Below are 24,490 nucleotides of genomic sequence, written 5' to 3'. Positions count from 1 at the left end.
CCAGAATTCCCACTTCTTTCTGGTCAAACCACCACACTGGTTCAGGGTAAATTTTATGGAGTGTGGCTTCTAATGGTTAGTCTGTGGGGCAGATGTGGGATTTCTGTCACAGGAGGCTTCTGACAGCAGGTTGGACTCTCTCTGCTACTCTGGTCAAAGCTGAGTTCATCTCTTCTGAAGGAACAAACCTGGTGGTCTGCTCTGACCTATTGCAACCCTAAGTCTGAAGCCCTTCTGTCTGAAAGCCTGTCCTGATTCTGTCTAGGGTGAGATCTGTTTTTGTTTCCCTTTGAAATTTGGTGTGCCCTTTTTTTGTTTTTTTGGTTTTTTTTTTGGGGGGGGGGGAGGGGTTGCGTATTGGTGGGTGTTGAGCGTTGCTGTGTTTTTGTTACTATTTGTTTGTCTTTTCTTATTTTTTTAATCTTGGCCTGACTAAAATCAGGTTACTGCTACTCATCCATTAACCTGCATTTAAGATTCACTCTTGATACCTGCAACATATGAGCTGCAATATGTATCTACTTTTAAAGACACTCATGCTAGACAGGAGTTCTCCTTGTATAGCCTTACCATTTAATTCATGTCCTTTCTCATATCTCCTTTTGTATCTGAAATCTAATCTTTTCACTCCATTTGAGACTGCTCTTGTTGTCCTGTCCTCTCAGCTGGCTGCCCTTTGGTTTGTGTGCTGTTGACATAAATCAGCATTTATTTGGGAGCAGCATCTGGCGAGGTGTAGGTCTTATTAAAGGAGATCTAAAATGCCTAGAGTACTCTAAGGTATTGTAAAATAAATTAATACTAGTGAGATTAGGAATAAAGCAAATCTTTATCTTGGCTGGAACTGTATTACTGGAATAATATATTCTACATGGGGAAAAATAAAGGTTGATCCTTCAGTATATCATTTTGTAAATACTGTTGTCAGCATTAGGTTCCTCCACACAGGCTCATTGGGCAAACAATAATCTCCTTTCATGCTAAAATGTCTTATTTTTTCTCTAGTGTCTAGGAATTACATTGGGGGATAAAAGAGCTTTGAAGAGCTTTATCTTCTAAAACCATTGTTTTCTTTGTTGCTTTTGTGCCAATTTCAGAAATACTGGTATCCAACAGTTAGTAACCATACAATTAAAATGTATTAATGTAGTGCATTCATGGAAAATCTGAAACTATACAGAATAAAATATTACCATTACAGAATGCATATGCAACAGCCCAGGGTTTTCAAAACATGCATTAGGATTTTATAGCTTATTTTATGAATTTTTGAATTATGTTTCTTACTGGTTCGTGCGCCAAATATATATATCAGTGCATTACTTATCACTTAATTGCATAATCATTTTATAAGACTTCAAATGCACTGGCCCCATTTGACAGCATATATTTTTCCTCAGGTTAATGGCACTTTTTTTGGTAAGTAAATTCAAGAATGCCACCTTGTTTGATTTTTTTTTTTTTTTTTTGATGTTACTTATTCAGGAAAGCCAGTCCAAAAAAAAAACATTAAAAAGAAAGAATGCTAGCTTCAAAAAGGTAAACACCTAGTAGGTGTGTTCAGAAGGAGAACATTTGAAATGCAAAATTCCTGAAAATAATGTAAAGAGGGAAGCTGGTATTTTGTCTTCATGGCAAGCCATTGCCTTGTGTGTACACAGTGAATGAGGACAATAAAAATAGAAAGCTAATTTGAAGACCCTTCACCAGCTCGAAACCTGAAAGGAGAGCTTTCCAATTGACTGTTGTGTTGCTGCAAAGTCCTGGTATGTGGTTATCCTACTATTAAGAAACAGTTCAGCAGCTGAACATCTGGGATTGTTAGAACAAACTTCCATCCATTTTTCAAGTTGTTAATGGAAGTCATTCAGGATTTTCTGTTTGCTTGTCCTGATCAGAAAAACAGGGCGTTTTTCAGTTGCTGAAGGCTACATGCACATAAAGTGGAAGCTGGGACTGGGTTCTTGGCTATTGAAAGAAAATGACAGTGTTTTATTTCAAAACTTTTCTTGTCCCAATATATTTTGGGTCAATAGTCTTAATTTATCTTCGGGCATCTTCACTTTGAGGGAAAAGGCATACTGAACTCTGTGATTAGTGTGTGCAAGTAAAACAGTAACCATGAGGTCTGTTGGCTTAATACTGAAAGTACTGTAGCAAAACAGATTGGAGATTAGGTATGAGCAGTACACATGGATGCAAATCATGCTTTGGAGGCTTTTGTGTTAACTCTGCTCCAAAGAAGAGTGGTACCACCTCCTTCTCTCCAGCCTTTAGGCTCTTCAACATGAGTGATGAAGCCCTGTTGAGGAGTGTGGGTGACACCTGGCTATCAGTCATCTCTGGGATACCACTGTGATATTGTATGCTGTCAGGCCACGGTGATTGATGGTCTGCACCCCATGGGATGGACAGTGAGTAGAAAACAATTGCAGAACATGGTTTGGCTGCTGCTTCCTCTGCCAGGGCAGAGGATTTTGGGGGGTGAAAATCTACTGAAATAGTCTCAAAATATAAAGACTGTGCCATCCCGAGGGGAGTTGTGAGTATTTAGGGTAGAGAGCAATTATTTCTTCCATGTGTAATGGGACATCACTGATTCTTAATTCTAGTTCAAGATGGTTTACTGAAGACACATCTGTGATGTAATAGTGATCTATATTTAGGAGTGGTTGACATCTTGCATGTTAGTTTGACCCTCACCTACCCCTGTATGATCTTAGTGGCCTTAGTAAGGAACAATCCATGGATGAGTTGCCCGTTAGCTGCAGGGAGGAGGCAGGATTGAGCCCCGGGGTTGGTAAGGATGAAAGCTCCCCTGAGAAGAGTGGGGACTGTGGATCAGCATGGTGTGATGGAAAGGTGTAGAAGAAATTGCCTGCTGAGCTGGGCATGTCTGGGACAGCTCAGAGAAGGCTGATAATGGCAAAGAGTAAAATTGCTGGTGGCTTTCTAAAGCCTGGATCTGTCAGATCAGGCTGAAACCTCCACACAGTCCTTTATTTGCTTCCTTTTGCTGCTTTCCAAGTATTATCAGGTACTTGGTTCTTGCCAAAATGCTTTGATAAGCATTTAGCTTAATGTACTCTTACTTCTTTCTCTTTGTCATTGTTATTCAAGCAAGTGTCAGGCAAGTCCTTTGATTATATTTAATTCTTGACTTTAGAAAATGAGAATTAAAAAAAAAAATCAAGTTCAAAAAACCTTGTCCAAAAAGTAGATGCATTTAAATTTTTAGAGAGGTTCCCCATTACTAAGGCCTGAATCTTATTGTTTTCCATGTATATGAGCTACCTGTATATTGAGGCATATAGTGTCCTGTAGATCTGTTACTTTTGCTGCACTAAGATAAACCAGAATCATGTAAAGATGTGTGTTTTCTGTGGATAATTGCTCTCCTTGGGATGCTTTCTTTCAAAGATCAGAACTTCTGGCTCTGAAGTTGGGAGAGGACTGAACTTTCATGCTGCAGAATTTTGCATTTGACTTCAGCAAAAATATTTTGGGACAAGTGACTTAATCCTTGTCTTCAGAGATCTTCCTATAACCCCAGTGATTCTTCCCATGATATTGACAGTATTCAGGATATTAACCATGATATTGACAGTTATCAGGAGAAGATGGCGCTGGGTGTTTCTTGCTATGATTTGAGGTATCATTAATCCATTTTCAGTTTGGTATCAGTTGTGAGAAAGAGCTACTTGGTGCTCCTCTAGTGCAAATCAGTGCCTCACTTAGGCTGTGAGCTAGACCAAGAACAGGTGAGTGAGCGCAGGGTGGGAGGGGAGGTGATGACAGGACTTCTTAAAATATTTATTTATTGAAAGTGCTCTTTAGAATTAATTTTTTGAGGTGTTTGAGTTTTAATGTGATGCACAGGTACCACTCCTTCTTGGATGATAACCCCAAGACCTAATTGTACTCAGCAGATACCAAGTGTGGGGGTGAAATTGTCTGGTTTTGAAAAAGAGGATTTAAGAATTTTGGGGTTTTTTCCTCCAACTGTTCAGAAAAACTAGCATTTTCTGTCTGTGTTGGCTGCCTTTTTCATTGGGACCTGATGTTTTAATTTGGGGGAGTGGGGATGGGACAAGGGCAGGGGGTCAGCCTGCAGACTCCAGGTACAGCACTGATGTAATTCTCCTGGTTTCCTGCTGCAGCCTGGAGGTCCCCACAGTTTGTCACTTAAAGCTGAGGGTCATCAAAATAACTTGTGCTCTGTATGATGCCTGCTCAGCGTGGCTTGCTCCCCATTCAGTCAACAGTAAAGGACAGCAAAAATATAACCTTTGGTCTTCTGTTCAGAAGCCTTGGGGGTGTTGAGATTTGTTCTTTTTAGCTTTATTTGCTTCAGAAATTGAAAGATACATTTGAGAGCTTTGCCTTGGCCTCAAACCTCCAAACTGGGGGGCTGTTGGGGCTCCTTGCAAGACATAATTTTAAGTGGTTAGAACTGTAGGGCATGTGCTGACTTTCTTAGTTGATTGCAGTGCGAATGTAAAGTCAGCCCATAAATTGTAGCCAGTGTTGTGATTACAAATCATTACAATAATGCAAGATTATTCAGTTTGTCACAAATCCTTCTAGACAACACAATTAAAGTCATAACCACAAATACAATCCTGTAAGATAAAGTTACTTCATTACACAATCTCTGTCTGGTTTACTGTTTGCTTTTTATTTTGATGACAGATTGAGTAACTGAATTTTTCTGTGTAGTTAACTTAAATGGCAACACACATACTTTTAATATGTCTGCCAATTCTGGAGTTAACTTTGCGTTCTTAAATTTATTGATATTGATTAATACAGTAATTAGCCAAAGCCTTGATTTTCACTCTAGTAATGGGAAAACCAACTTTTAAATGATGAAGCTTTAGAAAAGAATTGCTAGTTATGTCCATCACTAGACCAGTCTTGTCACACGGTCAGGAAATAAGTGATTTGTGATCACTGGTACACTGTTGGGTAGGTGGCTGGATGGAGCTTGGTGCTTTCCTGCAAATGCAGTGACTGCTGTCAGTCTGCAGAATTATAGTGAGGCAGAGGACAGCTGCTGAACAGGAACAAAATGAGTAGTTCACTTGGGAATGGACTTCAGACCAAATCAAAACTATTTGTACAGTTTCAGATACCCATCTCATTTCCCGTGTGGTACTCGTCTGTTCCTGCTGTTGGATGTCCTGATGCTTCCAATGCAGAGGAAACTCCAGTGGGCTAAGGAGAGACTTGTGCCTGTCAGCCAGAGCCCAATGGCTCAGTGTGTCAGAGTAATTCTGATAAATACCCAGACTGAGATAATCAAAACCCATCCAGGGATTTGGTTGTTGTCCTACTTATTAATTTTAATGATAATTGAATATCCATGTCGATTACTCAGGCTGTAAGCTCAGCTTCCCGAGCCCTGTGTATTCAATTTCAAAGCACTGCTTCTTCAGAGTCTGGTGTATTTAAGCCAGAGGGGTGGTCTCAGTGTGGACAGGCAGTACAGATAGGCGGGAGTCTGTGTCCTTTGGAGTCTCAGTAAGTAAGTCTGGCAGAGCCTGTTTCTCAGAGCTGCATAAGTGTATTGACCTGGCAAATGTCTTTAGCCCCCAGGGGATTTGGTTATGATGCTGCCTGTGTAATATTTGTAAAAGGCTTTTGCTGTGAAGGTGTTGAAGAGAAAGCAGGGAATTTTAAGCAGCCCTTGCTTGGTGTTTGCAAAGCTGTTTTCTTTAATACCAATAGCCCAGGTAAACCTTTTGGACTTCTCTGTTTCTGTCCCTTTTGAGCAAAGCACTTTGGAGAGATTTTTTGCTTGCAGAACTGTCTTGCTCCAGTGCTAACTTGGGGTGTTTCTCAGCACTGCAGTTTGCAGAGGCTGACCTTGCTGAAGCTGGATATGCAGAAGTCCCTGTGCATCTCTCCAGGTGCTGCCGAGGGTCCTTGTCAGAAGCCAGAATCCATGCTGAGCTTTTTTGGTATGTGGGGAGCTTTTCCCAAATGAGTTCCCTGGTGCCTCTGACCCTGCTGGAAGATTCCATAGAGACCCCATTGATCAAGGGTAAAGAAAGCAACTAAATCCAAAACGGGGGCTAATGCTGTAGGTGTCCTGTGTTTTACTGAACTGGGAATGACTTAAATTAGCAAAGTCTTGATTTAAACTGCCTTCAAAAAACATATTGTCCCCTTCCTTTTCTTCAACCTTTGTTTTGTTTATTTAAAAATAAAGCAGCAAAGAGACAAAATAGAGTCTGAACAATTTTTTTTACACACAGTGCTGCGACCAAAGATACTACTTGGCAAATTTCCTTCCTTTTTTGCGCTGCAGAATTTTAAAACTGAGAACTGTTGTTTTTCCTGTATTACAGTAAATACATAAGGAATCAAAATGGTATTAAGGAAGAAAGTTGGGCAACACCCCGCTGTTCAAATATGTTGATTGCAAATTATTGACATTCTAGACATGCTATTTCTGTTTGTTAGCGAGTCACAGTTTCAGTGCTGGTGGGGTAAAACAATTGGTTGGGAGAAAGCACAAAGAGAAAAGCACGCTAAGGTGTGGGCTGAAGGTAATGGTGGTGTACCTTCATAGGATTTAAGGCCACTGGCTCTGTTAACATTACATAGTTGAATCTCTTGTGGCACATACGGTGCAGAAACTTGTTCAGGAGTCCTTGGAACAGGTCTGTAACCTTGATCTGGCCCACAGTGCATCTTCTGGAGAGAGATTTCTTTGAGTGACTTACCCTCTTGTGATAAGTCCATATCCCGTTGTAGCTTGTACCAACATCCATCTGTCCTTAATATATGACAAATGAATCTTTTTAGCTCAAATTGATCAAACTTCAGTTCTCAGTCAATGGGTCTTTCCATGCCTCCTCTTGCTAACTTTACTGGTACATGCTACTCCTCTCTTTCTTCTCCCAACAACTCTTTTCAGGCAAAGAGGCCACAGGCAAGTTAGCTACCTCCCAGCCTTCTCTAATTTTTTAATGGGTTTTTGTGCTGTGAAGTAGGGCTGTGATCTCTTGAGTAGCTGTGGACTCTCTTGTGGGACCTTTGCAATTTATTCTAGATGAAGTGATGCCATTTGAAAAGAAAATGGCTTTCTGAAAGCCATATTAGCAAATTGTTGCTGAAATTAATTCTGAAAGTAAATTAGTATCTTGTTTGCTCTGTGAGGCAATTGGGAAGAAAATCATCCTTGTGATGGAAACCAGGTAAAAGTGAAAAGGAAATCTTAGTGCCTGCTCAGCTGGTTGCTGTGGCAAGTAGGAATTGCAGAACATTGCAAGATGCTCTATGACATGAAAATGTGGGCTAGAGCTGTGCTGAAGACTGTCATTAGAGAACCTATGGGATGGATATGTGGTAAGGGGAGTCCCTAGGAGGTGGATGTGCTATTAAATGGGTGCACCTACACAGGTTTTGGTAGGAAGACAGGTTCCTGTTACAGTGGAAGATATAACCTTGTAGCCTCTTAAAGCCCTAGGAAAGGTGGGATTCAGTCCTGGCTCAGCACCAGCTGCTGTGCAAGTAAAGCCAAAAACTTTGCTGCATCTCAGGACTGTGCATCCCTGAGCAGAGAAGACAGAACCAAAATCACCTGAGTGCTTGGATGGCCTGTCTGATTGCTTCAGTTGGCACAAATATGAAAATTCCCCTTTGTGTGTATGAGTGGAAGAGTTCTTTTGGGCCAGGTCCAATGTCACTTGCTCACAAGGCAAGAGGAAGGTACTGAGAAGCAACAAGATGTTTTTGTGTCCTTCCCCTAAATGGCTAATCCCTTTACTTGGTCCAAAATTTCTTTCACTGCTTACTGTTTTAAGTTTCTTTGTGCACAATAATTTATGGATGAGAGCAAACATTATTAGAAAGCTTTATGTGTTGCGCACTATGGGGACAACATTTCAGCATCAGAGTACCATTTCTTCAGCAGTCTTCTTTGCAGTGAGTGTGTGTATTGGTAAGAAGAATTATGTCAATTAACCACATAACCTGTAAAAGTGCTGTTTCCTATGGTAATTAGCTCTTCCTCTGAGAACTGTACTTTTAATTTATTTTTCAAGGTACATTCACTCATCCTTTTCCTTTCAAACTTCAACACTTGGTGAAATATGCATCCAGGTTTGCTGAAAGGCGCTGAAGCTGATGAGACAAAAATTGAAATGGGAGTGATTCAATGGTTTAATTGCTAAATAATGATCAAACTGTGGCTGTAATTTCCTCTTAGTGTGAAATGGCCAATCAACCCATTTTGTAGAGTGAGAGCAAGGCCTAGGATAGGGCTGGATAAATAAACATCTGTAGTTTCTGTGCCAAGTGGTGCCTTTCAGGGACTCCTGAAGATTATGTAAAACTTTTTACCAAAAAGTCACGCTTAAGACAAGAATTATCTTGCCTAGCAATAAAATGCTGTTGCTGCAATTTAACTTGAGTTCTGTCCATAAGCTGGGCAAAATTGGGATGGTTTCATTCAAGGATGAGCCCACTGTGAGAATGTCTCTTTGATAAGCAAGTCCAAAGCCAAGGCCCTTGCCTGTGCCTTTCTGACTGGCTTGCTGGGCTGGCAGGGGAGAAGAAGCACTGAAAGGAAACACCAAAGCCTGGAGCTGTGCAGGATGGCACATCAGAACCTTCAAGGTGGCCAAAATCCAGCAGGTCCATTGCCACCAGGTGTTTACAAACTGCAATCACCCGCCTTAGCCCAAATCTGCTGGAGGAAGGGGTGGTTGGTGGTAATCTGGGTTCTCATAAGGAAATGTAGCCCCTTCCCATGACCGTATTTTTACTTCCTCTTTCTGCTCTGTCTCTCCACTTTCAACCTGCCATTAATCCCAGTGTACCCTGGATGGAAAATAGCAGTAGTAAGAGCTTGTAGCTTAACTGAGCAGCCAGAGATGTAGCAATAGACCAATTAATTAATTTTCTAATTAAACTATTTTTGATAGTTTGTTCTTTGAGGAACTGCATGTCTTCAGCATTTCGGTGTTCTTCACTTCTGTGCCTCAGGGACCTGGGTCTGGAAGAGACTCTTACTGTAACCTGGTGAGGGCAATATACATGAATGTTAATTATCTATGTACCCACTCTCTACTCCCACATGGCACAGGCATGTTGGTGCTAGCTTTAACCCACAGTACTTCTGTGATGAATATATGTGGCTCATCGTGGGCTTGGCTGATCAGATACTTTCTTCTGAAACTTCCTTGCATGCCCCTTATGATGATGAATGATGGTTTGACTCCCATGGCAAGTTCTCGCTGTGGTTGATTATGCCCTGCCCCCCAACAAGATATCTTCCCTTCTCTTCAAAAGCATTTAATTTAAATTCTGGGAGCTTTTGTTGGTTTAGCAAAAGCAAGCTGATAACAGAACTTTTTTCTCTGTGTATGTGTTGCAGTATTACCATCAAGTTAAGCCATGGTTTACCTCTTGCTTAAGAAGAAATTTTTTCAGTTTCTTCTGAAAACTTCAGCAGCTTTCCTAGACTTTGCATTTCAGCTGATTGCTGAAACAGCATTTATTTTTGCATTGCAGAGGTCCCAGCTGGGGATTTAGCACATGATTTTATTTGCTTTCCTAGCCATGGCATGCTGATGTTCAAGTGCTTCTTCCGTGGTTGCCAGACACCAGGAGAGTGTGAAGGTTGCATTGTATGTTGTGTTATATGAAACATGTTCTTTGTGAAATGGTGAGGACACAGGACATCTGTCACAAACAATTGAGCACATCTGTGTTTCTTCAATTCCAGATTAAAAGGAACATTGAGGTCTGGGTTGCATCTTTGTCCAGCAGATTTACACCCGTGTAATTCTGGTGCCTTATTTAAATAACATAAACCCGACACAATGGGAGTTAAATCCCATAGAATAAAAAGTAACTAAAAGTTTCATTATGTTGTGGAATAAGCATACCAGGCATCCACATGTATAATTTATTACCTATAGTGGGGTAAGTACTTAACAACAGTTATAATAAACCCATTCTGTTCATTCATTTTTAGATCTTAGAATACTGATTCAGACCTTAACTGAAAGTGAATATACAATCAATGTCAGGCTTTTTATGCAGGTTTAATAATGTAGGCCTGCCAAGGTTCTTTAATTAAATAATTATTCATTGTTCAATCAGAATGGATTGTTTCACTATAGGGATTGCAGGCAAGTACATGCAAGATCTGCCCTGAACTGATCATGTTTTAGCTGCTTACTGTAATCCTGAGTGATAATCTGTCACACAATAAAACAGGGAAGAAAGTCACAGTCAGATATTAAAAATGTAATATCTAATTCTGAGGTGATCAAAGAAAAGCACACTAAGGTACAGATTGGTGGTGCTGTGAACAAAGTTAGAGCTGTCTGACAAGTGGGAAAAGTGGGTTTTGTAGATGGTTCATATTCAAAAGGACTGTCACCGAACTCAAAGTAAGCTAAGGTGCTCTGCATGTGGGGAATCAGGAAATCTGGTTTTGGGTATTTTACTCATGGCCCCCTGTATTCAGGAGGTGGCAAATGAAGGTGCTAAGGGGAAGTGCAGTAAATTCTGTGTTGTGTGTATCTGCTGCACATGCCAGTTCCCATAGGAGGGTCTGCACAGGCAGAGCAGCCTCCTTGTTCCTTCTGAGAGTATTGGAAATGCAGGAAATGTGTTTGGCAAGGGGGCTGCTGCTCGTAGCATTGCACAGGGCTGGCTTCAGATGGCCCCTGCTGCCACGGCATGTCATTAATGCAGCTCACAGCAGCTGGACTGAGAGGACTTCAGTGTTTATTAGGGGAATATAATCATTTAAGCCTGAATAAGCTTCAAAGCTCTAATGTGGCTGTTTGGCCAACAGAAATGAGATGTAAATTTGTGCTGAATAGCCACTGATTACAGAAAGATGATTAATGTGAGGTTTAAAATTGATTTATGGGTGCAGTTGTCAAGGCCTAAGCCATGAATGTAATATTACCACTCTGAAAAGCTTTGGGTAGATTAGAGACCAGGGAGCAGTGGCAAAATAATGCATTTGCTGGAGGGTCTGATACGGTGTACGGGCCCTCTGTAGTCTGGTCAAATTCGCGTACGCCTGAGAGGTTAGGCTTTGCCAGTGCAGCACGTGGATAATTGTGTCACTTTCCTGAAATACTAGAAAACCAGGAAGTTTAATCTGTTTTGCTTTCATTAAATGCACTTTTAGATCAAGTATTTTTTCTCTTTTACTGGAAACTCTTAAATGTGTATGCACTTGCAAGGAATTAGTAAAAGCCGATGACCATCATAAAGATTAAGATTTTAGTTTAGTTTTTGCTAAGTTTTGCTGTTCTGTGCATTAAGAAGAAACCAAATACTTTGTGTTATTTCAGTTGTAGTAAACGGAATCACCCCATAGATCTTGATTTGTTTCAATATTAGGTCAACATTAAAGTAACAAGAAAAACTTCCTTTCTTCCTGCTTTTCAAAGTTGCTCTGTGAAACTTTTGGTATCATCAGATGATAAGTAATGTGAATAATATCCCAAAAGCTTTGAAAATCCAAGCATTTGGTTATAAACCTAACATTTATGTCCTGCTCTGAGTCCTTCTGAAAATCTGGCTCTGTCAGCCTCCCAGTGTTAAACCATGTGGTGTCAATACTGTTTGTTCTGGCCTTTGTTAAATTGCTCTGCAATGAGTGTAACATTAGGCAGTGAAAAATGATTTAATGGTATTGTGTTTCTTCATTGCTTCTTTCACGCTCGTCTCCATTGTCTTCCCCTCAATTGCCAGTCTGTGATGTGAAATGGATGTTTTAATTCAGATGTACAGAGGATTTCAAACCTTTAAAAAAATAAACCTGTGTGAGGGGAGGGGGGTTTCCAGCCAGCACGCTGCTTTGTTCTGGGAAGGGGGTCGGCGCAGTGCCTGATTAGGCATGCTGAGGAGGGGCTGGTGCTCCTTGTCATTCCAGTTCCGCTAGCCTCCAGCTGGGTTCTCATTCCATTTGGATTCTGGTGCTGACATCTTCATTGATCATGCAAATTGTCAAAGTCTGAGCTAAACTTCAGTCCCATTTTCTTTTTTTTCCCCCATGTATCTTGGCATGCAGACTGAAAAGTCTAGGTGACTTTGTCCTGATGTTTCTCCATTTTTCAACAGCTTGAATTGTGCAGGTTTCTGAACAGAAAACATGTTTCATAAGCATGTACTGAAAATAATTTTTAAGGTTTTAATTGTTCTTTCTTATCCATTTTCTTGGGTGGTACTTTGTGTAGCAAATTGCTGCTTGTGTTTTGAGATGCTATCACAGCTTTCCAGAAATCTCCATTGTTTCTCAGCTAGTTAGTGGTGCAGAGCAATCCAGGAATTGTCAACACTTTTGCCTTATAGGGAGTTTCACTGAGAAGTCTCCTGCACAGCCTGCTGCAGAAATTGAAGGTGTGGCAGCAAACCTTACGTGCATACTACAAATAAAAAGTCATGTTGAAAATTTGTTCAAGTAGTAAACTCAAATGTTTACACAACAGGAGTTGATGATTATGGAGTTCTCCATGTAAATTTAGGTGACTGATAATGTCTTCACATGTAGCTCTTCTAGAGAGGAACAGTCGTGCTTTGCCTCATGGTTTCAGTGTGGGGCTCTCCTGTTTGGTGTTTTCCCTCAGCTCTGAGCAGTGTGATGGTGTGAGAACCTTTCTTGGCATTACTCAATGCAGGAGGAGGATTTCTAGCAGTCCTGATTGCACACAGGATGATGAAAGGTTGACCTGGGTGGAATTAAAAATATCCAAAACACTGTAAGATACCAAAGTATCCACCCAGATGCTTAAGCTCTCAGTTCTAAAAGTTGCATTTTTTGAAAACTGATGTCTGCTGATGAGCTGTTCTGAGTATTGGAATGTGCAGTTGGCAGCAGTGGAGTTAGGATGGAGCGTGGTGGTGCTGTGAACATTCACCCAGCTCATTTTCAGTGTAGTTTTTTTTTATAGTGGAGATGAAACATCAATTATCTCCCCATCTTTGCTATTCACTCTCCTGCCCTTTGTCAGAGTGCAAAGCCAAATGTGAAACCTTGGCACCGAGTGAAATTGAGTCTTGTTAACTCTTGATGCAGTGGGGAGTAGCCTTTAACATGAAGCAAGGCCCTTTTTCTCCTCTTGGCATTTTTGCTGCCCACACATGGCAAGGGGTCATCCAGAAGCATATCTGGCAGTTCCTGTGACTCTGCTGAGGTGAGGATTTGCCCTTTCAGTGGGAGGTGGTTGGAGGGGGTGGTAATGGAAGTGACTTTCTAAGTTTGCTTTCTGCTAGGTAACTATCACACGTGGGCTAGGGAATATGTGTTTGGCTAATATAGAAATGGAAAAAAAAAATTCACTAGTCGTATGTGGCACATCTCAAAATCATGCTTTAAATTGCCAGTTCATACCTCTTTGCTATTTGCTTCCTCCACTTATGCTTTAGTGTATTAAAAATGATCCTTAGCTTCTTGCTGGGAAATCTCCAGTAATGAGTGAGGAAACTCATATTTACTTCAGCTAATTAACCTCAGGATATTCTGAAGCTGTGTGTTAACCGGACTATACAGCTTAGTGACCAGAGTGGCATTGTAAGAAACAGCAGGAAACTGCAATCCAGTAGTAAAATAAGAAGAGTAGCCCAAAAGTAGCCCATGTCCTTCTTATTTTTTGTTTTATTTTCCTGGTTGGAGAAATTGGGAGTGTGCCAAGCCACCAGAAAACGTTAAGATCCTTCTTCAGAGACTCAGCTTTCATTAGGCCAGATTTCCGCCTGAGTAGGGAGATTAATCAGATGCTTTCTGTCCTCTGTTATCCATTATGCTTTTTGCTTGACTGGTAACTGCTGTCAGTAGGAATATATATCTGTATGTATAAATGTCTCAGTTGTAAAATTGCCATCCAAATGAGGCTTGAGCCTTGGGTGGGGGCACTGTCAGATGTATGGAAATAGCAAGATCCCAGACAGTTGCAACTGCTTCTGGTATTTAAAGGTTTTAGTAAACTCTTGCCAAATGTTGTTTGCATTGAACTCAGTGTGGTTTCTTTTTGACATGGGCTCCTGCCTGAAAATGAGCTCCAAAGCCCCTAAAACCAGGCTAAGGAAGTGTAAAAAAAACTTCACCTTTTGCATTATAAAAGTGGATTTTGGTATTGGAAAAGTTTGCACAAGTAATAATTTTTTTGTGGTTTGGTAGCCAAAATTTAAAATTGCGTTTGAGGCTGAAAGAAGTACTTTGTATTACTCCAGAACAGTTTTTTCATAATTTTTTTATCTGGCCTCTATTTTGTTTAAACTCAAGAAGAGAAGATGGTAAAGACAAGGTTTGTGAGGCTCCCAAAATAACTGGTTTCTCTTTTACTAAATTTTTTTTTACTCCCTCCCCTTCTTTCCTGACTTGATCCAAGTACATGAATTGCTCTGGTTTCCTGATTATTTGTATTTCAAGTTTGTGATTTACTGGAAAAAGTGATGTGGCTCTAGTTGGTGTCCTTCCATCATTTGGTGCAGGGCAGCAGAGGAGAAGCTGCTGACCTGTCCCAGTGAGCAGGCACCCTGCCCCAAAGCAGAAATTGGGTTTTAAACCTGTGTGGTTACCCTGGCAAAAAGGCTTAAAAACTATTGCACAAGAGTGCTGTTTTAAGCACTGGTACTGGTGGAAAAAGCTGGACAATGTTATTTTGATGTCTCTGCGCTGCTGACCCATTGCAAAGAGCGGGGTTGCAAACAAACATGCAGCATTGTTCCAGGTTACTGCATTTTTCTGCTGCTTGAGAGTGGTTTGCATCACTGTGCCTTGCTGTGAGGGGTACTACCCCAGGCCTCTCAAGCTCCTCATCCAGGTGCTGGTGGACTCTGCCATGATCAGTAGGTCGCAGAGGTTATGCATGCACCCCTTGCCAATGCCAGTGTTCAAGACAGAAATCTTGCTCCTGCCGGTAACTGTTGTAGAGGGAGCTAAAAGTAACATGACTTTTTTGGGTGCTGTGTCTTTTGTGTTCTTGTTCTTTGAGCAAGCAAAACCCATTTAATGAAGACTGAAACACCTCAAGCAAAATCAGGCTCTTGCTTAATCCTACACCTCCTGAGCTGAAAATCTGAGCAATGCCACATATCAGCTTCTGTTGATAACACTGGCAATATTTGGTGGCAGGATTTGAAGTCCCTGAAACAGGGACTGGCCTGTTTGTAAGTGCTGTTTTGCAATAGGCAAGATAGTGACAAAGTCAGCCCTATTTTACAACTAGCACAGCGCTGCAAAACCTTCTGCAGTGCAGAAGAAAAGATGTGTAGTGCTCTGCCTGGCTTTCACTAGAGATTTAGCCTTATGTGACCTCACTGAAGTCACTGAAACTGCGCAGAGGAAAGCCTGCTGCTTGTTTGCTTTAGCTGTGTAATACGATAGCAAGTGGAAACCAGCAGGTAGCTAAAAAAAAAATAACAAACCCACAAGTTTTTGGGTTTTGTGATGGGAGGGAAGAAGCAGGTTGCAAGATAAAGTTGAGTAGCAGGAGGGAGCATTTGTGAGGGAGCTAAGCTGGAGGCTATTGATTGGCAGCCAGGTCTTAACATCGGCTGCATAAAAGGAAATCGAAGAGTCTGCCCAAATGTTACCAGGATGAAAGGCAGGATAAATGGTACTGAGCTGAACACCAGGCTGGTTTGCCCTTCTGAAAGGGCATCGGGTGTCCCCTTTTCACTTGGCATAGGGATTGCAGAGCACCACGCCACACTGTCCTCTGCATCAGTATGTGCTTGTGGTGGCCTTGACAGCAGCATTTTGAGGTAAAATTGCCCTTCTGTGGGCAAAGCACATAGAGTATCTCTGATGCTTTCACACATTCAAAGCCTGAGATCAGAGATCTGTGCCAGGCTTGCTTTTTTCCAAAAGAAAAAAGATAAAATACGTAAATCCTTTTCTAGTTTTACATCTTTGTGCCAGCAGATACCTGAGTTAACACGCATATGTTGCAGAGTTCTGTGTGGAAGGGTGGAAAATTAAATAGGAGAGGATGAGGCTTCTTGTAGCATGGAGCCTGTGAAATATGTAGTGGGAGGAGAGGCAGATTCACCGCCCTTGGAGTGAGGGAGTCCTGATGGGAAGGTTTCAGGTAAGTCTTAGGAACACTTTTGCTTAATGATCTTAAGCTTCCTTTCCCTCTTAAGTTAGCTAGGATTTTGCTAAATGCCTAATTTCTTTTTCAGCAGTGCAAGGATGTGTGGAACTAGGAACAAGGCTTGAAATGTCTGTATTGCCTTTAGTGGATGCTAAAGAAAGTGAATGAGTCAGTGAAGACCAGTAACAAAAATTAGTACTGCAACCCCCCTCCCCTCAAAACCAAATAAACAAAAGCTCTGAAATGTTCATCCCTGCTGTCAGTATTTGGTTTTGGGGCAGCAGCCTTTCACTGTGCTGTGGTAGCAAATTGCACTCCTGGAATCTCCGAGATTAGAAACAAGCCTGAGTAGCAGACAGCTGGTGAATGTGTTTTAAAATTGTCCATTTAACCCAAGGCTGCTCCACTGAATGCTTTTTTAACTCTTATATCTTTAGTTAGATGTGTGATATCTTTGGCCTTTCTCTAGACAGGCAGCCTGTATGAACTGTGTGTTTCCTATTGATGGAGCTGCATTTTCACTTGTCAGCAATAGTGTGCTGGAAATTTCTGATTCAGAAATAGGTCTTCTATAAATGATTTAACATCAGGCCATTGAAATGCATTTGTGTTTTCCTTCTTAGGGCTATTAAAGATGTAGAGAAAACATTTACCACCAAATTAATGGTTGCACTTTTGTTTTAATCCTGCAGATGGGGTTGATTTATATATAAAAAAAAATGTGCTGCAGAGAGGAATTACAACATTACACAATTTTTCAGTTGTACTTAATTTTTTTTCATGCCAATAATTTTCATCTAGATGCTGTCTCTTTAATGTGGTGGGATTTCTTTCTCATTAACTGTAAGGCACTGCATGTCATCCTGTGCTTTGTATTTCTTTGCTGGCTGAAATATTTCTCTGAGGTCTGTAGTGACTAGGAGGCTGGGACCAGGCAGAAGGTGCAGGGGCTCTTACTGGCATCTCCATCTCGTGGAGGGATGTAAAAACAGAAGGGTGGCAGCTTGCCTGCAGTCTCTGGGGGCAGGCAGATCCAGCTGAAGAGAAAGGAAAGGGTGTAGTCCTACATGCAGATAGGGGAGAAGAAGATTAAATGATAGAGCAGAGATTTTGCACAATACTGGCTGCTCTGATAAAATCTAGTTGACTTTCCCTTGAGGATTATACAGAGATAAGCAGCCTTAGCTCATTAGCACCTCCCCTTTCTCATGCTCTGATGATTGCTTTAGGTTTGATGGCAGGTGGTGATGGCAGGATTTGCTCTGATCTGGGGAGCAGTACTCGAAGTGCAGCACATCTTGAAGCCAGAGATGTTAGGCCGTGTGCCATTTCTTGCAGCTGAGATAAGACTCTGGCACAGTTCATTGATGTATTTATGCTTGGACCTTTATCCTCATGGTGTTTAGTGCTCTCAGTGCATGAAAGCAACCATTAGAATCACAGCATTTCGTTTTTCAACAAATGAACTTTGTACTCGCTCCCAAAAGCACAACTCCTGAAGCAGCAGTGGAAATGAGCTTAAGTGCATAACTCTGGGGAGCATCACAGTTGGGTCCTTGAAAACTGACCTGGCAAGTATGAAAAAAGTCAAGTGATGTTTTTCAGCATGCCTTCAAGTTAGGTCACTAATGATATTACTGCAACATCACAGTCATTGTAAATGTCAGTTCTGTTAAAGAAATACACATTAATGCTCTTTAGATGGTGCACAGCATATTACTGTGTACCTTGCAGCCATCCATAAACATCTCCATGTGATGAAACTGATCTGAGCCATTTCCAGTGCTAAGATGCTTTGCCCCACTTCCTGCTGGAAGTTAGCACTTACTCGTGTATGCTTGTTGGTGTGAGCAGTTGTTTGAGTGATCCTTGGACCTTCAGCCAGAAAAAAAGCAAAGTTAAAGTCATTATGTCTTTCCTGGGCGATACTGGGATGTGCTCATCTGTCCCCTGGGCTGGTTTGGCAGGGACCCCTCTGTGGATTGGGGGAAGTGGAGGGTTACTCTCCCTTTTCACCAAAAGGAGAATCACCACCACCTTTATAAAAATAGGACTTAACCTTTATATAGTATTATGCTTTAACCCCAGCTGGCAGCTGAGCACCCGCAGCCCCTCTCTCACTCCCCCCAGTGAGTGAGCAAATCAAAAGGGTAAAAGTGAGAACTCATGACTTGGGATAAAGATACTACAATAGGTAAAGTAAAAGCTGCATTCACAAGCAAAGCAAACCAAAGAATTAATTTACCTCTCCCATGGGCTGGCTGGTGTTCAGCCATTTCCAGGTAAGCAGGGTGGAATTCTCATTACAGTCCCTATTCATGGACCAGACCATTTGGGGTAATGTTGCAATGAACTCCTCTCTTTGCTCCTGCTCCTTTTTTGGACTTAGCCACAGACTTCAGTCCCTTAGGATTTTACCTGCTCAAAGTGGAGCCTTGTCTGTGTGCCACAGTCTCTTCAGGGATGTACCTGCTGCAACACGAACATAACCACAGCCACAGATGCTTTGAGATGCACCTGCTCCAGCAGGAATGGATCCACAGCTGCTTAGGGCTGTTCTCCCACGTGGACTAATCCCAGGTCACATTCCTGTCAACCTGAGTTCACACTGCAGCTGCAACATATCCAGTGTAGCATCACAGACACATCAGGGATGGCCTGGGCATTTGCCAGCCTGGTGCTCTGTCACTGCTGACATCAGGATGTGGCCAGGCCTGGCAGAGTAACATGGTCAGCAGTTCAGCAAGCAGCAGAACCAAGGAGCAGGCACTAACAAACCCCAGGCTTTGGTGTGCAGTGAGGCAATCAAGCCCCATGGCAAGCCCAGGAGCCAGTCAATGAATAGCTCAACAACAGTAACAGCTATAACTTCAATCTAGCACCAATCTAAACCAAACCTGTCGTTATCTCAAACCCTTCCAGCCCCACACTGGCCATCAAAAGGACTGTTGTGGTTTAACCCCTGCTGGCAGCTAAGCACCACAGAGCCACTCCTTCACTTTCCCTGCAGAGAATGAGGGAGAAATCAGAAGGGTGAAAGTGAGAAAACTCATTGGTTTTCTCATAGTGTCAAGAGAAAGACACTAAAATAGGTAAAGCAACAGCTACACACACAAGCTAAGTAAACCAAGAAATTCCTGGGAAAGACCACTTCCCATGGGCTGGCAGGTGTTCAGCTGTCCTAATGAAAGCAGGGCTTCCTCACATATAATGGTGACTTGCAAAAGCAAATGCCATGATTCTTCCTGTCCCCAGTTCTTTCTTCTTGCCCCAGTTTTATGTGCTGAGCATGACACCATATGGCCTGGAATATCCCTTGGCCATGTGGATCAGCTGTCCCAGGTGTGTTCTCTCCCAGCTTCTTGTGCACCCCCAGCGCCTCCTTGCTGGTGGGATGGGCTGTGAGGCAGAAAAGGCCTTGACTAGTGTAAGTGCTGCTCAGCAGTCACTGAAACATCTCTGTGTCATCAACAGTGTTTCTAGCTCCCAAAGGTAGCTCCATATGAGCTACTATGAAGAGGGTTAACTCTATCCTAGCTGAAACTAGACAAATTCACTTGGAAGTATATATGTACAGTATATTTATTACTCAAATTAACCATGCTAGTTGATGGATGGTGTTTTTCCTGCTTCTTATTTCATATATCAAACCCTTCCTATTTACTGGAACATAGAAAATCTAGCTGCTGAATTATTCTGTGTTGCATACTTTTATTTTTTCTCAGTCACTCTCCTGGTAATTGTTAATTGCCTCTCCTAAAGTCAGGCATGAATCATGCACAGATCTGCGTGGCTTTCACTGCAGACACATCTTTGTCCAATTCTTTGGTGCTGCCCAGTGACAATTACATCTTAATCAGGGTTGTGGCCTGTTTAAGCCCTCAAGAGATACAAAAAAGGGTTACAAATGAAAGTCCTACTTGCCATGGAAAAAATGTCTTTGGGTTAGGTTCCTTACTTGGAACACTGGTGGTGCATGTGGACTCTGCACATCACAATGGGGATGTCTTCCTGCACGAGTCCCCACTTTCACATCCCTGGCTAGGCAGGAGAAGAAATGTTTTTCTGATGGTGGTGTTTGTAATTCATTTCTGACTGTACCATCAGGTTACGTTCTCATGTCACTTCTTGCTGCTGTTTTAATTTAAAATGTGAGAACAACATTTCGTTTTAAAAACATATCTTGTTGTTACATTGACTCTGAGGGTGTTCTATCTCAGCTCTTCAGTAATGGCATCTGGGCTGAGAACACTCTCAACAGTTTCTCAGGATGTATTTCCACAGAAAAAGTTTGGCCTTTGGCCCTTAGAAGATATGCAGCCTGAAACAGGAGTACCTTTGAATTATGCTCTGTGCATTTCCTTTATGCTGCATCCGCAGCTGTGACCAGGTGTGTGCAGCAATGCTGAGCAGGGGATGGATCAGGTGTTGGGTGGCAGATGAGTGGGTCAAAAGTAGAAGGGAACAAAACTGAAACGAGCACTGGCCCTCCTGGGTTCTTTGCTGCACTTAGATGGTTAATCTAATCTCTTAATGCAACACTAAGGTCGTCAAAAGCAGAGCAAACTCTAATGTGTATCTGTGGTAGGCACAGTTGTGATGCTACTGACTCTGAGCTGCACCAGGAGAAACGTTTCTTCCAAGTGATGCCCTTCAGAGCACGGCTAAAATAAAATGAACAAACAGTTGCTGCAATTCCCACAAAACTGCAAAAAAGTTGCCTGAAGCTCTGATTAAAAACCTGTATAGCACATAAACAGCTCAAGATTTGCAGATCCCTGTAACCTGTATTGGAAGTAATCTTCTCTTCGCATGAGCAAGAACTACACTGACTAGTGCACTTGGGGATAGCAAAGGCTCATTTATTTAGTGTATCACTCCACTGATTTTCTGGCATGGTGTTTGGTGGGGGAGAATAGCTTGTAGAAGTGTGTTTTTCGTTATGTGGGGCAGTGATTTGAGGATGTGGTAGAAAGGAGCCTGGGGGCATGGGGACAGACGAACTGTGGATGCATTGGAAAAGCTCACAGAAATGGCCCCATCTGCTTTTGTTTTGTTTCCTAACTTAATAGTAGTGGACAAACCTAGCAATATGTTTTCCCACTTTTGAACTGTCTAAAACAAAGGGTTTTAACTAGCATCCTTTTCTATTTATAAAGGATCATTTATCTGACTTTACCAGGAATGTATCAAGCCTCTAGTACAGAAAGCTTGGCAATTAAAACATTTCTTTCCCCTGCAAGTCCTGAGTTCTGAAACCCAAGATGCTCTTTAGATGGGAAAGCTGAGAGTTGTGACTGTTTTAAAAAGTACTTTTCCTTTTTATACAGTGGGAAGAAATTGGCGAGGTGGATGAAAACTACGCTCCGATACACACATACCAAGTATGCAAGGTAATGGAACAGAATCAGAACAACTGGCTTCTGACCAGCTGGATCTCTAATGAGGGGGCATCCCGCATCTTCATTGAGCTCAAATTCACCCTGAGGGACTGTAACAGCCTTCCAGGAGGACTTGGGACCTGCAAGGAGACTTTCAACATGTATTACTTTGAATCCGATGATGAAGATGGGAGGAACATCAAAGAAAACCAGTACATCAAGATTGACACCATTGCTGCTGATGAGAGCTTCACAGAGTTAGACCTCGGCGACAGAGTGATGAAGCTCAACACGGAGGTGCGGGACGTTGGGCCCCTGACAAAGAAGGGATTTTACCTGGCTTTCCAGGACGTGGGCGCCTGCATTGCCCTGGTCTCCGTGCGCGTGTACTACAAGAAGTGCCCGTCGGTGATCCGCAACCTGGCGCGCTTCCCCGACACCATCACGGGGGCGGATTCCTCGCAGCTCCTGGAGGTGTCGGGTGTCTGCATCAACCACTCGGTGACCGAGGAGGCACCCAAGATGCACTGCAGTGCCGAGGGGGAATGGCTGGTGCCCATCGGGAAGTGCTTGTGCAAGGCAGGCTATGAGGAGAAGAACAACACCTGCCAAGGTAAGGGTTCGCAGGGAGGGCGCTGTGATGAGCTTCCAAGGGGGTGGGCAGCTGGGCTTGCTTCTCTTCCATGGCTTTTGTGCCTGGTTGAGTTGGCAGTGGTGGGTCAGGTTCTCACTTCCACTGAGGTCCTTTGAGTAAGAGTTGCAGCAGGAAGACAGGCCTGGGCTGGATGTCATGGCACTTGACACCCCATGTGCAGGTGCTTCTGGTGCTGCCAACAAGGAGAATCTGGCATTCTTCTATAACCTTTGGAGCACTGTACTATTGGGTCCACGAGGCAATTGTAGTCTTATCTGTTATTTAGAGATTTCTGTTATTTTTCCTCAGTATCAGGTTTTCCTTATGAGTCTTAGAAGCCTGGTTTCTTTATTTTCTGGACTGTACCCGGGAATGTTTGAAGTTAATCTCTCTATGGAAGATGCATTTTGTTTTTTTATTTGGAGGAGTGTGTTTTTCTGTCTTTATCACTCTATGGGGGGCTGGGTATTTGATGTGGTGTGAGTTGATTGATTTTCCTCTCTGGTAAATAATTTAATACAAAGCTGCTCGGCTGTTCAGAGTTAAACTTAAAGCCCCACTGATAAAAATGCTTCCATATGTGCTGAAGTTTTCCCACAAGTAGATGGCTGAAGTTCCCAGATTGCTGGTCAGCATAGTCTCCTGAATCATCAGAGGCCTTGTGCAAGAGATCTAGGATATCTAAAGCTCAAGACTTAAAAAAGAATATTTACAAAGAACAACAGTGTACTTTGAGTGTACAATATCATTTTGTGGTTTGCTGTATTACATGCTTATTTATAAAATTTGCCCTTCTGTTGTAAAAATGTAGCAGGTAGCCTAAAACTAATTTGCTTGCAAAAGAGAAGGTAAACAATGATATCAATACAGTTTGCTCTTTGCAAAATTAATACGTATTGGTTATCGGTTCTATCTCAATTGGCTTGTCTTTGCAGACACTTAATAATGGATTGTAATAGATACTGTGGGGAAGGCAGAGGAATTCCACTTCAGCTGAAGTCTGTGTTGCATTTTCTCTTCACCTCACTCCAGACACTGATTATTGTTTGTAGTGCAGTACAAAGAATAGATCAGTGCATATCCACAGCAAACTGTGGTCTTCATCCTTTAGTCCTTGGTCACAAGCTTGTGACCCTGAAGATAGTTCAAATCTCTTCAAAGGTTGACATGGAGAGAAAATGTAATGTTTGAGAGAAATGTTTGTGTTGGAGAAACCTCTACTAAACAGCATGTGGAGTGGTATTTTTGACCAGAATAGTATCCTTTTTCAACTGATGTAGTCAATGCAGCAAAATCTGTCTTGATTTTGCTTTTCCTGTGCTAATAAAGATATTTCTCCTTTTAGGGGGGGGAGAAGAGACTGACTCCATGTTTGATACTGTACAATGGAGGAGCTAAGATCAACATTATTCCAAGTTGAGGAAATACAGACTGCCACAGACGAGGGATGTTGGTTGATAGATCAGCAAGGTTTTGCTTAATTATGGCAGAAAATACCACGTCACAAAATGACAAGACACAGATCTGGTGCTAGGTCTAGAATTTTTAGAGTAAAGTAGTCCTCTGTTAGTCACCCTTCAAGTCCTGTCCTCTGATGCTACATTTCTGAAGGCACACTTAGAGGTCTCATAAGAAAAAAACAAAAACCAAAAAAAACCCAACCAAAAAAATAGCCCATTCCCCTCCAAAAAAACCCACTCTTAAAAAAACCAACTATGAACCAAAACAGCAAACCCAAAAAAATATAGATTTAAACCAGAAACCTGAGACTATCATTGAAGAAGCTGGGCTGCTTCAATGTAGAAGGATTGCAGTGTTGAGATGGCAGTCTGGGGTGTGCTTTCAGAAGACCTTAGTGATTAAAGGTTGTGCTTTCCGGTTTTGGGTCTAGGTTGGTTTTTCTTTTAGTTTGTTTTTCTTAAGCGGGCAGTATGTGGCCTCTCAATTTATGACTGTGCTGGGTAGGACTGTGATCATAATTAAGAAGTGTAAAAATGCTTTGTGGTGGTTTATCCCTGCTCTGTTCCTAAGGTATATTCACATAAACTGCTCTTTATCTCACCTACAGACAGGATTTTTATCACTTTATTGCTCTAGAGGTGTTAAAACCAGTAATTTTTTTTTTTTTTTTTTGTGTGGGGTAGCCCTAAATTCCATCACCAAATCAATGGGACTTGAGTGCCTATGGCAAGTTCTGTTTGAGGGCCCCATTTGGATGTCCTGTGTTTACCCCAGGTCATTGTGCCAAGCTTTCCCTGCTGCTTGGCTCCAGGATGCTCTGTTGAGAGGAGGCATTCAGCCTCAGGCAGTTCAGGAGGTCTGTATCCAGCATGTATGGAAGTTCATGTCCATATCCCATGTGAGTAAAAACACTTTCTGGTTTGGTTATTGTT

General features: G+C 42.0%; 1 protein-coding gene across 14 annotated transcripts in view; it reads left to right on the top strand.

Moving 5' to 3' along the window:
• EPHA5 (EPH receptor A5) overlaps nucleotides 1-24,490 on the top strand; it is a 228,349-nt gene that overhangs the window by 23,390 nt on the left and 180,469 nt on the right. For all 14 annotated transcript variants that reach the window (XM_059471343.1, XM_059471347.1, XM_059471344.1 and 11 more), the window contains exon 3: nucleotides 21,413-22,076. In XM_059471343.1, the coding sequence (XP_059327326.1) occupies nucleotides 21,413-22,076 (664 nt within the window). The remainder of the gene's footprint in view (nucleotides 1-21,412; nucleotides 22,077-24,490) is intronic.

The sequence above is a fragment of the Ammospiza nelsoni genome, chromosome 4 (assembly GCF_027579445.1).
Source record: "Ammospiza nelsoni isolate bAmmNel1 chromosome 4, bAmmNel1.pri, whole genome shotgun sequence".
NCBI classification, from domain to species: Eukaryota; Metazoa; Chordata; class Aves; order Passeriformes; family Passerellidae; genus Ammospiza; species Ammospiza nelsoni.
Note: the sequence above shows the minus strand (reverse complement) of the source record. Positions and strands in the feature narration are given on the sequence as shown.